The 20,396-nt window shown below is 39.9% G+C and overlaps 1 protein-coding gene across 7 annotated transcripts in view; it reads left to right on the top strand.

Moving 5' to 3' along the window:
* Positions 1-20,396, top strand: part of PCNX2 (pecanex 2) — a 326,649-nt gene that overhangs the window by 251,793 nt on the left and 54,460 nt on the right. For all 7 annotated transcript variants that reach the window (XM_045297999.1, XM_045297998.1, XM_045297997.1 and 4 more), the window contains 2 exons: positions 3,437-3,495; positions 11,830-12,045. In XM_045297999.1, the coding sequence (XP_045153934.1) occupies positions 3,437-3,495; positions 11,830-12,045 (275 nt within the window). The remainder of the gene's footprint in view (positions 1-3,436; positions 3,496-11,829; positions 12,046-20,396) is intronic.

The raw sequence follows: 20,396 nt of genomic DNA, 5'->3' as shown, positions 1-20,396 counted from the left end.
ATGGCTGATAATTTTATCAGCTAATTTTAACATTGCTTTAATCAAAGTGCTGATATCTATTCATTATTTTTTCTTATGCATTTACATGTTATACTTCTCATGACAACAAATATTTTAGTAAAATGTTGGCACTTTTAGTATTACATGCTGGATCGTTACTTACTTAGATACTTATATACATTACTTACTTACATCTCTGTTTTCGCTTATTTAGATCTTTGTTTTCTCTGACACTAGGAAAAATATACTCACTGTGTTGTTACTACTAGGTGGGCTAGAATTCTATTTTTACCAGTCAGTCCCCACTGACCCACAGGCAGGTCCATGTTATTATTACTGCTTGATACAGCTGGAGGTTCTGATTGACCACCAGGCCTTCACTAATACTTCCCTGACTAGGAGAGGTAGGAGTATCTTATTGGCTGCTCCCCTTGTTGCTTCCACGGACACCACAAAGTGGTAGCCATCCATATAAGTCCTAATTTTCTACTACCAAGTCACCTCTGATAACATCCAGCAGGGAAAGCAGAAGTTAAAGCTTTCTACTTAGTTGATGGGTAGCAAACTTAGTTAGAAAGGCCCGTCACTAAGCATTAGGCCCAGCAGTGCACAGCATCTTTGTCAGGCAGAGAGATCACTGAAAGATATGCATGCAGGTGCTCACCTGCCACGTATGCATGTCCCATGGAGGTGGGGGAAGTAAGGTACAAGCCCGCTTTGTCTTTGAGCAACAGAAGTGATGCTCACACAATAGGGCAGTTAAACCAGGAAATCCAATTACAGAGCTAATTAGCACCTTTGAGTGGTAAGCACCAAAGTTTTAGAAGGAGAGCACTGGAGGAAAGCTCAAATTATCTAGGGTGCTGACAGCTCACCTCAGAGGAGGGTGTGCTGAGAGCCAGAGGCCCTAGGGCACACACAGTTTAGCTCGGTTATTGTTGATTAGATTAGCGCTAGGCATTGCCTAGCCTTTAGAGAAGATAGCTTTCCAGTAAGCATAGTTGTAGGTGCTTTAGTTCCCTAAGGAGTTTGGTAAATGAATTTTCTTTGGCTTAATCCTACTTTAAAAATTGTGTATTTTGCCACTGAAAATTCCATTTGTCCTGGGTCTTAAGGTGAAATTAAAATTCCATTCAGGGAATAATTACACAGAGATGGGATTTTAGCTCTGTTAGAATGTTGTCGTTTACTTCATGTTTAGCTATCCTAGGCTCTGTTGTTTTCAAAGCTACTCTAAGGGTATTTGGAAGGAAAATTGAAGCAGTAATAGGGTTACAACATGCTGGGGTTTGCAGCCTTTTTTAAATGTAAGAGATTATTCCTTCTTTCCCCCCCATCCACATGGTCTGCTCCACAAAGCCTAAACTGGACCCTGACTGGATGGTTCTCAAATGTATGAGACATGTGAAGTAAAATAGAGTACTCTTGTTCTAGAGGAAGAAATGTCTTTTCATTTATTTGAATTCTAGTTTTATCCAAGTATCTTTTTATCTGTTCTGATTCCCAAGAGGGAAATTCACAAAGGAAGTCTGTGTTTGGAAGTTTCCTGTTAAGCACCACTCCAATTGCCACTCATGTATTCACCCCTTCTAAAGGTCACATTTACCAGCAAGCCAGCAGCACATGGCAGTTTCCTTTTAGTGTAGTCACTGTTTTGAGAGAGAGGAACTTCCATAGCAGCATTATCTTCTACCATTCGTTAATTCCAGTTATTTTGTACCTCCTATCTGCCAGTCGTGAAAAATAGGCATGTTCCTGTAGTGCTCAGGATCTGATGTAAGAGTCAGGTTGACTCAAATAATTACACAAAGAAATGCCTGGCTGATGTGAAGTAAGGCCTCTAACACCAGACTCCAAGTGTTAACACCTGACACTACTCCCTATTAACTCAAGCAGTTTAGTTAATATTACTGCCCCTCTGAGGAAAAAAAATGGATATAATAATAGGACTTTTTTCTTAGATCGATCATGTGGATATACTGAGTTAATAATGTACATTATTTAAAATAGGACGTAAAACAAGCAATTGCTCCATAAACATCAGTTCTCACCCTTATTATTAATCTTTCCATAAGGAACATTCCAAAGAAGGGGCCTGATCTATGAAAGAGCCTAAGGCAATGGAGTCTCACCCAGAGCAGGAGTTAGGAAAACTCCCAGAGAAAGGGATACTTGAGCTGAGATTGGAAAGATGAGAGGAGTCAACTAGGAAAACAGGCAGGAATGGAAAGAGAGCCCTCTGGCAGAGGAAGCGATGCTTGCAAAGCTTGATGGGGTGACAGGAAACGGAGCCTGGGACATGCAGAAGACATAAAAAGAGAACTGGCCACCAGCTGGTTGGAGCATGTTGCTGTGTGCTTTGTGTTTGCCCGCAGTGAACAGGAAGGGGTCTCATCCAAGGCAGGGTCCAGGCCGCGAAAAACACATTTTAGTGAAGGCCTCATTATGTTCAAACTTTGCGCCAGCCCTATGGTCAGTGCGGATATAGTTCTTATCTAAGAACGCCCTTTCTAACTGGCATATATTTTATGCTTAATCATGTGAAATTGCCATTTGTGCAGGTTCTAAATAGTTCTGCGTCCTCAATTCCGATTGCCAAGGATGACGAGACCTCCTTTCTGAAGTAAAAAGATAAAGCTGGCCAGCAATTGTCTCTCACAGCAGAGCAGATCAATGCCCTTTGAAAGGTTTTCTAGCTGTGTAGCCCTTCCAGCATAGGTGAAGCTTTCAAAATAAAAGTGAGTTGGCCTGGCTTGCAAGAAGCTACTAGGGTGAGATTGATGTTGCCCGATGGTCAGTCAGAAATAGAGTCACTCTGCACCCAATGGAGCGCCTTTCAGAAACCCAGGCTAGTTTGCAAAGCTATTAACTAAGGTAAGTTGTCGTGACTGTATAGGCTGAAAACCAGTTTTTGTGGCCACCTCCTCCTATAATGGCTACAGATGATACGTCTTTTCCTAAGTTTGTGAGGGTTGTGTTTTGCTCATGGCTCACCCCAAGGAGAGGTCTAAAAGAATGCAGTCAACTTATGAAAGCACATTGCAGAGACATTGATTACTCACCATGATTTTCTGGAATCGATATGAAAAGAATAAAACGATTGTTCTCGATTCTCAAGGTGGGTGACCTTCCATTGTCAGTTCTAGTGCTTGCTTTTATTGTGTGGACCCAGTGCTCAAAATTTGTAAGACATAAGATCACCCCCCAAAACTTAGAGAAGCGCTCATTTTTTCCTTTCATATTCTTCTTTTCCTTCTCTTCCTTGTCATTAGATCCTTCACATCTAATTGAAGTAATCATATTAATCATCTTAATTCTGTGAACTCTTTCCTCTGAATTCTCTAGTCATATAGCTCATTTCTTCAAGCCACCCTTTTGATTCATAAGGATCTAATTATGTCTTTTACCTCCCCACCTTTTGCTTTGCCCTTTCTAGTACCAAGCGAGTGGATAATTCCAATACAAGACTGGCTGTCCAAATTGAAAAGGATCCAGGTATGAAGATACTATTTTCCCCTCCTTCTAGCATATTTATTTATTTTGTTATATATATGGACTTCTGCAGTCCCAATGGACAGTCCGTGTGCTCATTAGTTTTAATCATAGTGAAAACAGTGCATTTCTTGGTAGCTATGTCCACTGTAAGGTAGAAATTCGGAAATAGGCTGACAGTGTTTCTTTGTTGTGCCTAGAGCTGTTACGAGTTCAGGACTGACTGGAGGGCTCATAAGAACAACAGGCTGGTCAAATATCTTGATTTGGTTTGGAAATAGATCCCTCTATTATTTAGAATTATGTAGGTACTTTAAAATGAGGAGTCTTCGAGTGGCACAGACAATTATTGTGCGCAATTTTTGCCCATCTCAGAAGAGCTTCTCAGAAGAAAGGCCTGGTGATCTACTTCTGAGAGAACAGTGATTGCAACCACATGGAGCATCATTCTACTGTGACACACATGGGAGTGCCTTGAACTCCAGTCTACCTGGTTGGTAGCGGATGGAGGCATTTTATTTTGAGTACTGTAAACATCAAATGCAGACTGCTCCTCTTGGGATTAGTCTTTTAGCAAAGAATCCCTTGGAAAGTCATTCTAGGATCCAGACTATGTGTGGGCTTCAAGTATTTCATGGAAAAATTCCATTAGCCCTCAATTCAATTTCTCTACAAACTTTTGGAAACTTCCTTATGATAAAGTTTTTAAAAAGGGACTCAAGACTATACTTAGAAAGGATTTATCTGTGAGAAAATTATGTTAGTCCGTGTTCTTCAGAAAAAATGGAGGAATTGAAAAAAACGTGTAAGTGAATAGAACAGAAAAATGGGAGAAGGAGAAAAGGGAGGGAGGAAGGGATAGAAGAAGGAAGGAAAGAAGAAATAGATACACTTTAAGGAATTGGCTCACATGACTGTGGGGGCCAGCATGTCCAAACTCTGTAGGCGAGGCAGTGGGCTGGAAACTTGGAGGAGATCTCCATTGTAGTGTTGGAAGAATCCTTCTCCCTTTGTAAACCTTACTTGTTGCTCTTAAGGCCTTCAATTGTTTTGATGAGGCCCACACATATTAATAGGGGTAATCTCCTTAGAGCCAAGAACATTATTCATGAAGAAAGCAAAAGGTCATTAAAAAGATAGGAAATTAAGAAAAAAATGAGGAGGATGTCAGAAGAGACTCTAACTTGCTCTTAATTGTAGAGGAGCTAAAGCAAATGGAAGCAAGGTTGGAGTCAAAGAGCTGAATACAAAATTTCAAAGGGAAGCTGGAGAAGACAAAGCCAAGCATTTTAATAAAATATGCAAAGACCTAGAATTAAGAAAACAAAAGGGAAAAGCACACTAGCATATCTTACACTGAAAGAATTCAAGAAAAAATTCAAGCCTCAAATTGCAATCTTGAAAGATTCTATAGGCTAAATATTGAGTGATACAGAAACCATCAAAAGAAGATACAAAGAAGACACAGAGACACTGTACCAAAAAGAATTAGTTGACATTCCACTATTTCAAGAGGTGGCATATGCGCAAGAACCAATGGTTCTGAAGGAAGACGTTCAAGCAGAACGAAAAACATTTACCAAAAACAAGGTTCCAGGAATTAATAGACTATCACTGAAATGCTTCAAAATGTTGATGAAACACTGAAAACACTCATCTATGCAAGGAAATTTGGAAGACATCTACTTGACCAACTGACTGGAAGAAATCTGTATCTGTGCCCATTCCAAAGAAGGGTGACCCAACAGAATGCCCAATCTATAAAACAAGATCCTTGATAGCACGTGCAAGTAAAATTTTGCTGAAGATCATCTAGCAACATTTGCAGCAGTACATTGACAGGGAACTGCCAGAGGTTCATGCTGGATTTAGAAGAGAATGTGGACAAGGGACACCATTGTTGATGTCAGATGGACCTTGGCTCAAAGCCGAGAATACCAGAAAGATGTTTACTTCTGTTTTATTGACTGTGTGAAGACATTCGACTTTGTGGATCATAACAAACTATGGATATTCTTGAGAAGAATGGACACTATATAACACTTCATTGTATTCCTGTGGAACTTGTATATGAATCAAGAGGCAGTTGTGCAAACAGAACAGAATACTGCATGTTTTAAAATCAGGAAAGATGTGTGGCAGGACTGTATCCTCTCACCATACTTATTCAGTCTGTATGCTGAGCCAATCACCAGAGAAGCTGGCTTATATGAAGAAGAATGTGGCATCAGGATGGGAGAAGAATATTGAAAGTACATGTACTGCTGAAAGGACAAACCAATCGATGTCAGAAGAAGTAAGGCCAAAGTGTTCCTCAGATGCAAGGATGGCAAGACTTCATCTTACATAATTTGGACATATTGTCAGGACAGACTAGCCCCTAAAAAATGACATCATGTTTGATAATGTAAAGGGGCATCACACAAAAAAAAAAAAGATGGATTGACAACAAAGACTTGGATTAACACCAGGGCTAAAGCCTGAGCTCACTGGGAGGGTGACCCGGGCTGGAGGGTGTTTCGTTCTGTTGTGCATCAGGGCACTCTGGGTCAGAACCAACTCAATGGCCCCCAACGACAAAGCAACCTTGGAGTCAGGGACTGAAATGTCCATTGCATCTACTAATCTTCCAAATGCCTTCATGGTAACATCTACACTTGTGCTTGACCAAACAATGGGGCATCGCCAAGTTAGCAAATACAATGAATTATTATAAATCAGTCTACTTTTCTCCTTCTACAGTGAACCCTCGTTTATCGCGGTTAATCGGTTCTAGACCCTACCGTGATAAATGAAATTCCGCGAAGTAGGATCCCTTATTTGTAAATCAAATATTTTCGTAGTTAGAGCACAGAGGACAAGAAAAAACACCCTTTAGTCACCATTACACTCGTATTACCCAATTTATTAAACGAAAAAGGGAAAATACAGTAAAACATTTTGGACGTTACAATGATCATTATTTATTATATTATTTATGGCATCAAGCGTGTACAGTATGAGCCAATCAGTGGCAGTAATGACAGAGCATGCGCCGTTCCGCAAAAACCGCGATAGAGTGAAGCCACGGAAGTCGAAGCGCGAAGTAGCGAGGGTTCGCTGTATAACCTCATTGTAAACCACTTCTCATTTCTACATTTTAGAAAGTGAACTTTTAACGGTTCTCTATTTTTATCTACCTCACTCTCTTCCTTGGGCCACAAATGTTGTCTAGGAAGAATTGCACTATGTACACTGTTCATATTTGAGTCACATAAATAAAATTACCTTGAAATAAAAATTGAAAATACTTTGAGAGCCAGATATAATTTTTATTGAATTTTATGTCAGTATAACTATGGAAAACATAACAGATGCAGAGTTTTGTTTTTTTTAAATCATTTTATTGGGGGCTCGTACAACTCTTATCACAATCCATACATCCATCTATTGTTTCAAGCACATTTGTGCATATGTTACCATCACTGTTTTCAAAGCATTTTCTTTCTGCTGGAGCCCTTGGTATCAGCTCATTTTTTGCCCCTCCCTCCTTCACGAACCCTTGATAATTTATAAATTATTATTATTTTTTTCATGTCTTTCACTGCCTGATGTCTCCCTTTACTCTCTGTCTGTTGTCTGTCCCCATGGGAGGGGGTATACATAGGTCATTGTGATCAGTTCCCCCTTTCTCTCCTACCCCCACCCTACTTCCCCTTCCCCTCCTGGTATAGCTACTCTCAATATTGGTCCCAAGGAGTTTATCTGTCCTATATTCCCTGTGTTTTCGGCTCTTATCTGTACCCATGTACGTGCTCTGGTCTAGCCAGATTTGTAAGGTAGAATTAGGGTCATGATAGTGAGGGGAGAGGAAGCGTTAAAGAACCAGAGGAAAGCTGTATGTTTCATCGGTGCTATACTGCACCCAGACTGGCCTGTCTTCTCCCCATGACCCTTCTGTAAGGGGATGTCCAATTACCTACAGATTGGCTCTGGGCCTCCACTTTTTATAAGCACATCTTGCCTTTATTTTACCGTATTGTTCTTTCATTTTATTCTAATAATGCAGTTGTGTGGTCAATGAGTTCTAAGAAGAGGCCACATGTCAAATCTCTATTGTTAGTGGTTTTAATCATTCTTTTTACTTTAGACAGTCAGCCATTTGAACAATTACAAAAGGTTAATTCCCTCACTCAGGCCTTTTCTCTAAAAGTACCAAATATTCAAAGTAAAATCTAATTACTAACTCAGATGCATGCAAATTCATCAGAGAAAATGAATGCAAATGGTCAGATAATTCAGTCTTAAAATAGATAGAAGATTAAGCGTTCCATTACTTTATTAGACAGCATGGTATGACATGACTCAGTCATGGAACAGTTTATTCTTCCCATTCGTCATAATGAAGATATAAGTAAACTAATTACAAATCAACTTTTAACTGTAGTGCATGCCCAGCCGAGAGCCATAAGCTGAGCTATTTTGTAACAGTGTTATTTTATACATTTCTTTGAGCTGCATCTTCCTTATGTAGGGCTCGCAGGACTCATCTTTACCTCTCTGTAGTCACCGATTGTAACCATGTCTCAAGGATACAAAGCTATGGCACCCTCAGCAAATTTGCAGCCTTTCTCTCTGGTTTCCTGAATCTAGGTCTCAAGCCTTCGGTTTTGCTTTAGGCATGATCATTTTGCAGCACGTCGCCTTTCTGGTTTTTGAGAGTTAGAATTTACCTGCAAAGTAAAACATATTCCTACAGTAAAGGGCTTGAATGCAAACTTTCCCCTAAGCCTTTCCACCCCTCCCTCCCACCCTCATCCACAAGGACCATTGACCTTGAGGACTTCCAGGTTTATCTAGCCTTCTCTTCAAACACTTATCTCTAATCTTGAAGTGCTTGATTGGGAGTTGAGATAAAGAAAATGCACATTTCCATACCCAAACCCTTACTGATGAACTTGAAGTACTGGCTTATGAAAAGCAAGGACTGCAGGTATGGATTACCAGATAATCCAAAGAAAACACAAATCCTCAAAACTGGACCAATAGACAGCACTGCAATAAATTGGGAAAGGGTTGAAGTTGACACGGATTTCATTTTGCTTGGCTCCACAATCAATTCTCATGGAAAGAGCAGTAAAGAAATCAAAGAATGTATTGCATTGGGCAAATCTGCTACACGAAATCTTTCACAAGTTACAAAGAGTAAAGATATCATTTTGAGGACTAGGGTGGGCCTGACATAAGCCATGGTACTTTCCATCACCTCATATGCATGTGAAAAGTGGCCAATGAATAAAGAAGACCATAGAACCGATGCATTTGACTTATGGTTCTAGTGAAGAATATTGAAAGCGCCATGGAGAACACAGAAATCTATGTTAGAAGAAGTATAGGCAGAATGCTCCTCAGAGACTGGACATGTTGTCAGGAGAGACCGATCCCTGGAGAAGGACATCTTGCGTGGCAAAGTAGAGGGGCAGCAAAAAAGAAGAAAGCCCGTGACCAGATGGGTTGACCCAGTGCATCTATTACTCAACAAGTATAAATGTTTGACCAATAGGGTTTTGATCATTTAGGTCAACATGTCCAATTACATGAGACAAAGTCTCATGGCAGTAGTAGTCAAGAAATAAAATGATGTGTTGTAAGTTGTAACCATCCTCGGTTCTAAGTATTCTGGCTGTACATACTTCCTCCAGGACCGATTTTCTTGTTCTTCTGGCAGCCCGTGACATGTTCAATGTCCTTCACCAACCATGATTCAAATGCACCATTCCTCACTGTCCAGCTTTCACGTTCACATGAAGTATTTTAAAATAAAATGATTTAAAGTTAGGTCATCTCGTCCTCTAAGTAATATCTTTTCTCTTTAACACTTTAAATAGATCACGTGGAACAGATTTTTCTAATACAACACATCATTTTATTCCTTGACTACTACTTCCATGAGCATTGCTTGTGGATTCTAGTCAAATAAAAACCTTGACAACTTCATCTTTCCTCCATTTATCATGATGTAATCAATTGGTCCAGTCGCGAGGATGTTTGATGTCTTTACTTTGAGTTGCAATCTGTCCTGAAGTCTGCAGTTTTGTTTGTTTGTTTGATCTTTGTCAGTAAGTGCTTCAAGTCCTCTTCCCTTTCAGCAAGCAGGACTATCGTCTTCATTGCTCACGAGCCATCCTCAGTCCTCCTGCTTCATCCCTCTTCGGACAGTCCACCTTCGCAGAGGACGTGGTCAGCACGCAGACTGACTAAGTATGGGTAAAAAATACAACCCTGATTTCAAGCCATGCAATATGCTCTTGGGCTGTTTGAAGGGCCGCCTCTAGGTCTATGTACTTTTGCCTCATGAATACTGTGAAATATTCTGGAATTCCCATTCTTTGCAACATTATCTGTAGTTTGTTATGATCCACAGAGTCAAATGCCTTTCCGTAGTCGATGAAAGACAAGGACACATCTTTCTGGTAGTCTTTGTTGTCAGTCAAGATCCGGCTGATGTCAGCATTCATATCCCTTGTGCCATGTCCTCTTCTGAAGCCAACTTGAATTTCTTGAAGATTTCTTTTAGTTTATTGCGGCAACCATATTTGAATTATCTTTAACAAAATTTTACTTGCATGTAATGTTAATGATATTGTTCAATAATTTCTGGGTTCAACTGAGTTGCCTTTCTTAGGAATGGGCCCAAATATGAAACACCTCTTGTCAACTGACCAGGTAGCTGACTTCCAAATGTCTTGGCATCAACCAGTGAGTGGTAAACCCTGTTTACCATGTGTGACCCTAATGGTATTTGAATGACTAGTAGCATAGCTTCCAGCATCACAGAGACATAAACACCACCTCAATAAGACAAACTGACAGATGAATGGGGAATTTTAGATTGTATTTTGTCTCTATCTCAAGAGCATTGAAAAGCTGAGGGATTTCAAGCAATGAATTTTGAGTGTCCTGGGCAACACATGCAGGCCTTTTCATTGACAAGTCATTGTGAATGTACAAATGTGCTTTACACAATTTATGTATGTATGGATTGTGATAAGAGTTGTTTGAGCCCCCAGTAAAATTAAAAACAAACAAACAAGGAAAGTCATTCTGGCTGTGAGTTGAGGACAGACAGGATCACAGTTCTCAGTGAATATACATAGTGGAGTCACATGACTGTTGTGGTTGTTCATATGACAGATTATGTACCTTGGGCTAGGGTAGGAATGGAGATCAAGGAAGCTAGAACGATTCAAGTAATAGTTGAAAAAGGCAAACCAGAGAGACTTGCACGTGAAAGAGTTGTAGAGAAGACTACTGATTGAATAGTACTGCTGTTCACTGAGGAGGGGACATAGGGAGGGAACCCCTCTTGTCATGTTGAAGATGTATATTTGAGACATCTGAGAGAAGATATTAAGTTTTAAAAGTAGATATACAAGCCTAGAATTCAGCCAAGTGATCTCAGCTGGAGAGATATATTTGTAAGTCATCTGCTTTTAGACAGTAGTTAAAAGTAAATAAAAGTATAAATCTAAGGAGTATATGCTCATAATAAGGTGCTAATGAGCCAATTCATAGCAACCATGTGTGATAAAGGAGGACTGCTCCCCTCAGCTAGCTTGGCTGTAATCTTTATGGAAGAGGGTCACTGGGTCTTCCCCCAGAGAGTTGTCTGGTGGATTTAAACCACCAGTATGTGGGTTATCAGCTGGGTGCTTAACTCTTATGCTACCAGGCTTCCCTAAGAGGTATCCAAAACCACAAACACTACTATTGAGTTGATTCTAACTCATAATGATTTTAATTCTAACTCAGCATAGAACAGTATCATATGGTTTCCATCTTTAGAGAAGCAAACTGTAGTGTTTTGCCTTCAGAGCAGATGATGAATTTATACCACTGAACTTTTGGTTGTCAGATGATCACTTTAACTACTGTGCCACCAGGGTTTTTGCAAGAGGGTATTCAAAAACCCCAAGCCAAACACGCTGCTATGGAATAATTTCCAAATCATAGTGATCCTAGAAAACAAAGTACAACTGCCCCTGTAGGTTTCCAAGATAGTAAATCTTTATGGGAGTAGACAGCTTCTTCCTTCTCCAGAGAAGGCAGCTGGTGGTTTCGAATTGTTGACCTTGTGGGTAGCAGCCCAATGTGTAACCGCTTTACCACCAGGGCTCCAAGAAGATATAAAACAGGAGAAAATAAGAGGTTTTCATATAATCAATCAAAATAAGAGAACAGGGTTTCTTTTTTATGTGAGTCTGATTTTACCCCTATTCACATGACAACTTGCTAATTTCTATGTCTGAATACATTGGACATAATGTTCATTGACCATCTATTTGTTCCTGCCTTTAGGGAGTGATGACAATAACCTCAACTCCATCTTTTATGAGCACCTAACAAGATCCCTGCAGGAGTCCCTCTGTGGAGATTTGCTTCTTGGTCGCTGGGGTAACTACAGTTCTGGAGATTGCTTTATTTTGGCTTCAGATTACCTCAATGCATTTGTTCATTTGATTGAAATTGGAAATGGTCTTGTCACCTTCCAACTTCGAGGATTAGAATTCCGAGGTAAGAATCTTAATTGTGGGAGTTCTTAGACTTAATCATCATCAGAAGTTTTAACGTCATCATTAAAGAGGAAGCTTTCTATGTCTGCCTTATTAAATAATAATTGGAAGTCTGTACCTTTTACTATGTACTTTTTAAAAAATTGTTTTATTAAGGGCTCATACAACTCTTATCACAATCCATACATACATCAATTGTGTAAAGCACATTTGTACATTCATTGCCCTCATCATTCTCAAAACATTTCCTCTCCACTTACTATGTACTTCTTTCAGCACATTTTTAATGCAGTTTTTGTGGTAAAATTAGGTGCCTTGGCTGATATTCGGGTTGGCTTATACTCGAGTATATACAGTAACTCAATGTACACCTATGTGCTAACAAATCAAGAAACTGTTTTCAAAATTAGGTGCTGTGGCTGATATTCGGGTTGGCTTATACTCGCGTATATATGGTAACTCAATGTACACCTATGTGCTAACAAATCAAACTTTTCAATCATAGGAATAAGTCAAAAGGCATAGGAGACTATGGACACCAAGTGGGCTTCACGTGAAGACAAAAACAAGCTCACTGCCATTTAGTCAATTCCCAAACAAAACAACTCTACAGGTTTTTGGGTTTCCATGGCTGCAAATCTCTACAGGAGTAAGCTTCCTCTTTCTCCTATACAGCAGGTGGTAGGTTCAAACTACTGACCTTGTGGTTAGCAGTCCAGTGTGTAACCCACTCCCCTACCAGGGCTCCTACCATGTGAAGACAGCCAGACCTAAACTAGAACCCGAATCTGCCAGGTGCTGTTATCTGAGGGTGATGTTGGGCTGCTAAGTGCAAGTGAGGACTGCAGTTAGAAACCACCAGCCATTCTGCAGGAGAAAGATGGGCTTTCTACTCCCATAAAGAATTACAGTCTCGGGAACCCACAGGGGCAATTTTACCCGGCCCTATAGGATTGCTATGATTCAGCATAGACTCGATGCCAGTGATTTGGTTTGGTTTCTGTTGATTCTGACCCATAGTGACTTACTGAACAGAGATGAACTGCCTCATTGGATTTCTAAGGCTCTACATTTTTGCAGAAGGAGACTGCCACATCTTGTTTGGGTGGTGGGTTTGAACCGTTGGCCTAATTAGCAGCACAGTTGCTTTAGCCACTGTGGCATTGGGGCTCCTTTAGTCATTGAATGTCTGAGCTTTATGTTTCATGTGTAAAATGACTGTCTCCTTGTTTTATGTGTTTGCATGTATTACATGACTGCTCATTGCTTTCTGATTTCTTAATCTATCGGAAGCTTGCTGGTATGATCTCAATTGTTCAATTCAACAAAAGCTGGAGTTGCAATGGGGGAGCCAAGTCTTTGTAACAGGGAGTATGTATTGCTTAACAAAATTAATTAAATATTAAAAACTAATTAAAAAATTATTTTTTGTTATGCCAATGAAACTATTACATAAGAATTAATTTAATCGAGTACATAAACAGCACAAGATATGACTTGTTCAATAGTTTCTGCAACTAGTTGTATAATTTAGTGACACTGATCACATGCTGGAGCTGTGTAAGCATTCTCATCTACCATTTTTTGTTTTTCTTTCCTCAAGAACATAAACTCAATGTCCCCTAAGATTCCTGTCTACTTTTGAGTTGCTGTGCCCATTCGATCTCATGTAGGTGATTCCTCAAAGAGCACAATACTCAAGGCAGACATTCTTTACTAGTTAAAGTATTATTTGGTTTTGAGAGGATGTCAGGGGAAATTTTCAGTTTACGGTTTAAAGATTATCCCAGGGAAATGTTTCAGGGCTTCATCCAGTCTCCATGGCTTCAGAAAGTCTGTTGTCAATAGGGAATTTAAAATCAGATCCTGCATTGCTCCCCTTTTGATTAGGATTCTTCCAGGGAATCTTTGATCAAAATGTTCAGTAATGGTAGTTGGGCTGGCTTCAGTTCTCTGGTCTTCATGCAAAGGAGACAGTTTTTCATGGGGGCAATTAGTCACCCATCTGTTTCCTCTTCCTATTTCTGACTCTTCTTCCTCTATTGCACCAGGTGAATATCTTGTCAGCTGCAAAGGGTTTGGGGACAGCGTCTCACTGTAGCCAAAAACAGAGACCAGGTTGATTGGAAAAATTCTAAGTTTATTCTTACAATTACTGCAGAGGGGATCAGCCAGGGTTCTGCTTCTGAGCTATTTCAGAGTTCAGTCACAATTTAACAAGTTATATACCTTAAACAATGTGACAAGAAACAAACTTTGCATAATCCCTCTGGGTGATCAAAAGGTTTTTACAATGATCAGAGGACAAAAGAGAGCAAGTTTCACAGGAAACTGTTTACATTTCCCCCAATGGATTATCAGACCATGAATGGATAACTTCCTTACTCCAGGGGCTGTCAGACTAGTACCCCATAAAGTTTCAGGCTCCATTTCCTATCTAAAGGCTTCCACTTTCCTACAAAAACAAACACCTCTTTGCCATTGAGTAATGGTGACTCAGTGCTACATCAAGGGAGAAGGTAGAACTACCCCTGTTAAGTTTCCAAGACTAACTTTTTGCAGGAGTAGAAAGTCCTGCCTCCTTGTATAATCAACAGGTTTAAAAAAGAATGTTTACTGTCGGGGTGATGACTGTTACATGCTGTGTCCCTTTTAACCAATTGAATCTCAACAAACCGTTACATTTCCAATGTTGATTAAGAGCAAGCTCATTTTTTCACCCTCTCTATCAAATATAGAAAAGCTGCTGCCTTTGGCTCTTTTTTCCCCTGGTTCTTAGGTCAGTTTCATTGAGAACTTTCTCTTTGGGAACTGAGGTGAACTGCCTCTTTTTTTTAAAATTAAATACCTTTATTAAAAAATTTTTATTAAAATTTTTATTAAAAAATACTTTTTTAAATTAAATACTTTTATTAGGGGCTCTTACATCTCTTATCACAATCCACACAATCATCCATCGTGTTAAGCACATTTGTACACATGCTACCATCATCATTTTCAAAGCATTTTCTTTCTACTTGGGCCCTTGATATCAGCTCTTCCTCCCTCCCTCTCCTACCTGCCCTCCCTCATGAGCCCTTGATAAGTTATAGATTATTATTTTCATATCTTACATCATTCTGTGTCGCCCTCCACTCAGTTTTCTGTTGTTCGTCCCCCTGGGAGGGGGTTATATGTTGATCCTGGTGATGGATTCTCCCTTCCCCTCATACTCAGCAATAAGGGGAACTTTACAGAAGCAGACTGCCACATCTTCCCCCCTAGTGTTGAGATACAATGGGAATAGGCATCAAAGAACTTTACAAAGATGAAGTTAACTTTCCATAAGAGGATTGAAAAATAAACCAATAAGCAAACAAGAACATTTTTTACAGCTTGGAGAAAGTCCTGTAAAGGAAACAGTACAGTTTTGTAATAGAAATTTACTCCACAGGGTTTGAGTGAGGAGTTGCCGCATTAGATAGAATGGTCAAGAAAGGCCTCTTTGAAGTTTGTAGTTATGCTTAAGACAAAGGTGGAGGAGGCAAAGGGGGCTGCTGTGTAAAAACCAGGGGAAGACATAGGAGCTGTTAAGTGCAAAAAGTGTGAGTCCAGGGAGATTATGTCGCTAGGGTTTTGCCGGTGTGCACGAGGTGTACATTTTTAAAAAACGAATGCAGTTTTCAAATTTCTTAAAATACCTTCACAAACTTTTCCCTGATGGGGCAAAAGTTGCATCATATTCTTGGCATAAAAGGGAAACAAGGGTTCTGGAAGGAGGAATGACTGATGAACTATATATTTTCAAGATCTTTCTGTGAGCTGTATGACAATGTGCTGGAGGCGGGGTAAATGGAAGGGTGCATGGGGATCATGTAGGAATTTATTGTAGAGACTCATGCAAAGTATCACAGTGGGGACAGAGAGCTACTGAGACACTTGAAAGTGCACGCAATAAGGCTGAATGGGCAATAAGGAGTGAGTGAGATAAAACAGAAAAAGCCGAAGGAAGACCATAACTTTTTGAGCGGAAGATGACTGTGTAACCAAGGAGTGCTCCATCGTGGGTATTTTTATTTGTCAATGTGCATCATTCATCCAATGAATATATCAAGTAGTTAGTGGGACAGATGAGTCTTGCTTTAATTCCAGTGGTGTTTATGAGGATTAGTAAATAATTCTACATAATCATGGAAGCCTACATTAAGCAAAAATTTCAAAATGTGGATGTATTGATTCTCAACATATCCTCCATCTAAATCTTTCCACTTCTCTAAACCCTCCCCAAAGCTTGCTGTGCTCTTCAATTCACACTATGCCCAAACTGCTATTTTGGCCCCCTTGAAGTACTCAAATTGTGTTTATCTTAAGTGTTCTTTGAGTTTGAGGAACAAAAGTCTGAAGAGGCAAGACAAAAAGTGTAGAGTATTTGTGTAAGGTTTCCTAGTGAAAATCTCATAGGACGGCCCTTGTTACTTTAAAACAGGCATCCTCAAACTCATCCGCGGGCCACATGCGGCCCGCCGAGGACATTTATCTGGCCCGCCGGGTGTTTTTGCCCCATTTGTTTTGTTACTTCAAAATAAGATATGTGCAGTGTGCATAGGAATTTGTTCATAGATATTTTTTTAAAACTATAGTCTGGCCCTCCAATGGGTCTGAGGGACAGTGAACTGGCCCCCTGTTTAAAAGTTTGAGGACCCCCTGCTCTAAAAGAATGGGTGGGAGCATCTCCACGATGGAAAATGATTCTTTGGCAAAACTTTCTTGACCCATTTTTTTAAACGAATGCAGTTTTCAAATTTCTTAAAATATCGTCACAATAAACCCCCAGGATCATCTTGCTCTTGGTGAAATTTTACCAAGATAACCCTGTTAGAATCCTAAAAAGCATTGCCTTCTAAGCTGACCTCTCTGCTCTGAATTTAACTGGCTCATCAGATTCCCTTAGAAACCACTGTTTTGTTTGCTTGTTTTATTGAGCTATAATTAATATATCATGCCATTAAATAGTTCCATCATATCAAAAAAGGTTGTGCAATCAAAATCAACTTTGGAACCTCTTCTTCCTTCTGGTACCTATTGATATTGACTCCTCATTTTCCCTCACCATCCCCTTCCATGCCCCACCCCCCAAAAAAAAAACCCTCACTGGCATGTGTCTGTGAAACTCATAGCAATCTTATAGAACTGGGTAGAACTGTCCTTGTAGGTTTCTAAGACTGTAACTCTTTACAGGAGTAGAAAGCCTCCTCTCATTCTTTCTCCTACTGTGTGCCTGGTGGTTTCAAACTGCTGACCTTGCAGTTAGTAGCCCAACTTGAAGCCAGTATGCCTTCAGGGCTCTTAGTGCCCCTGGGCAATCATTAATCCACCTCCTGTCTCCATACATTCACTTATACCAGTTTCCCCATATAGACAAATATACGAAACAAGGGAAAACAAGGACCCAGCACAAGGAGCATATACAACAGAAAAAGACATCAATCTAAGAGAAAGCATAGAATATTTTAAAATGATAATAAATTCACATTGGGTGCAGAGGGAGATCAAATTACAAGGTGTTACATTCCACTCTAAGTACAGTTGCTAAAATCCTTTTTATAATCATCTTTGTCTGATATTAAGGCTGATAATAAGGCTGTTAATATTCTGATATGCATTGGGGATTCCATGGGGACTCAATCCACGTAAGGATCCTGAAAATGGATCCATAGCTTTCTGAAAACCAGGTTTTTATAATTTAGGCACTGGCATCATTCCCTATGGGTTTGAATCATATTATTTACAATCCTTGGATCACACAGACTGGTGTGTTTCTTCCTTGTAGATTTAATTGAACCCTCACTTAAATGGCTGCTTTTGAAAGGCAAGTTGTTAAGACCCTTGATGCTATTTTCCCTGATGTCCAGGCACCATCTGATTTCTTCATTACACTTTGCTATGGCACCAGTCTTCAGTGACTTCCTCATGAAAGCAAGTACCAGGCAGAGCCATGATATAAGAGCTAATTGTTCTTATATTAGGGCTATAATCTCGTGATAGCTGAAATCCATTTACATAACTGAGGTTTCTATAAGTCCCTGGTGTACTTTTAGAGACATCATTGTCCTTTTATTACATTACATCATAAATAATCCCTAGGGGGCCTAAGGTAATTCTATCGATGGAGCCTTCATGGTGTAGTAGTTAAGCATTGGGCTGCAATGTGCATGGTTGACAGTCCACAACCTCGGGAGAAAGACTGGGCTTTTTGTTCTCGTAAACAGTTACAGTCTCACAAATCCGCAAGGGGTCACTATGAATCAGCATTGACTCTGGGGTCGTGAGTGAGTATTTATAAAGTTATTTTAGTCAATCGTAACATTGTTGAGCAAAGGTATATTATACATGTGCAGCTCTTCTTATTAGATACCAATACATGAATTGTTAGCTCATATAACTTCAAAATGTGGGTGACTGGACACTAGTTACACGTGCTATGGGGGTTGGAGATACGGCAATCCTGTCAGTAACTCTGATTTACAATGGCAGAACCATGTCTGGCCGACTAACACATGTCCTATAAAGTCAGAAAAAGCATGAAAATAGCAAATACATGTTGGTCTCTGGTGGCTACTCATGGAGCACCCTCAGAGCCAAATGACTCAAATGATTCCTTGTGTTGGGATCGTGATCATAGGAGAAGCCAGTTTGGATCTTTTTTGAAGGAATCTTAACAAGACAGAGACAACTGTGTTACTGAGAAAACTTGTATGCAGATATCCACTGATTGCAGAGAAATTTTTTTTTTTTGATTGCAGAGAAATTTTTAACATGTGTTTTGTTTGAAAAAAAAAAAAGCCCATGCATGTAACTGTTACCCTAGTGGTACTAGGGTTATCTTTACCTCCTATTCAACAGTCACTGTGTGTTGAGCAAGTTTTCTGGATGATCACTTGGGTCCTAACTAAAAGGTTGGTGGTTTAAGCCTACCTTCCCATACCTTGGAAGAAAGCTCTGGAATTCTTCTAAAAATCGTCCCTGTTGCAAGCAGTTCCACTTTGAATTACATTGGATTGCCAGGAATTAGAGTCAACTTGGTGACCACAGGTTTGGTTTTAGTATGTGTCAAGTGCTGGGAGGAGCTGTGAATACAGATGTCAAGGCCTTCTACCTGAAGCAGCTGGAGCCTCACTGCGAATGTCAACAAGCAAGGAACACTTACTGTGGGCTGAGATGAATGCTGCGATGACACCATGTATGAGGCAGGGGTGTCACAGGCCCCAGGGGAGGAGTATGCCACCCGATTGCAGTTTGAAACAGCTCAGCAGCGGAGAACTTACAGTAGGAAGGCCTTTACCTACCAAGGAAACACGTGAGGACGAAGAAGCAAACAGTGGCCACACGGGGCTTCCAGGAGTTTGGGAAAACGCGGTCAGGATAATGCTACAGAGGTAAATAAGAGCCAGAGCAGACTGTCTGGAATCTCCCTGTAACATAAGGACATCTTTTTACTGGGGAAAAAAGTCATGATTGCGTATATTTAACATAATTATCTAAAGAGGAGTTTTTAAAAAAACCTTTGGATGCAAATTTCTAATAATTAATTTTGTGGATATTTGTACTTTTTCATATTCCTCGATAAATGTATACAAAATGCTAAATTTTTCTATAGGTACAATATTTTAGGCATGTATTCTGTGAATATTGATGAATTTATAAGAAAACAATTTAGGGGCCTAATTTGAGCAAGGCCATTGGTAAAATCCAACAGAACAATCATAGAAACTGTATTTCTCCTCTATTTTACAAAGCTGACAGGAAGTACTGCAGGAAGTGGTGAAGATGAAGTGCCTCCAGTGTGGTGATAGCCAAACTGACTCCTGAATCTCAACCATTTGGAGATCTTGCCTCTTTTTCTTAGATTTCAAAGGGAGAACTATGAAGACGCGCATGTGTGGATGGATTATGTTCCTATGATACGTTCTATGAGTCATAGCTTTTTTTTAAGCAAACATAACCATTCATTGCTTTTAAAGAGATTTCAAGCTAATTTGATTCTCGAACTTTATGCTACTTCTTCCGTCTTCTAACTCCTCATCGCCAATGGTGTTCTTCCTAATTGATCAAGCTAAATATTTTTATCTCCCCTGTGCCACTTATCGATTGTGACACAACACACCGCAGCAAAACCTAATCGTGTGAAACAACAGCGACTTATTATTTCTCCCTAAGCGCTTCTGAGTGGTACAAACAGTTAAGCACTTTACTACCTGTTGAAAGGTTAGCATTTTGAACCCACTCCAGGAACCTCAGACAAGCTTGACAATCTGTTTCCAAAAGGTGAGTCTTTAAAATCCTCTGGAACGATTCTAACCATGACACAGGGGA

The sequence above is a fragment of the Echinops telfairi genome, unplaced genomic scaffold (genome assembly GCF_000313985.2).
Source record: "Echinops telfairi isolate 266 unplaced genomic scaffold, ASM31398v2 ScPeMD7_7424;HRSCAF=8462, whole genome shotgun sequence".
NCBI classification, from domain to species: domain Eukaryota; kingdom Metazoa; phylum Chordata; class Mammalia; order Afrosoricida; family Tenrecidae; genus Echinops; species Echinops telfairi.
The sequence above is the reverse complement of the archived record's forward strand: the minus strand, read 5'-3'. Positions and strand labels throughout refer to the sequence as shown.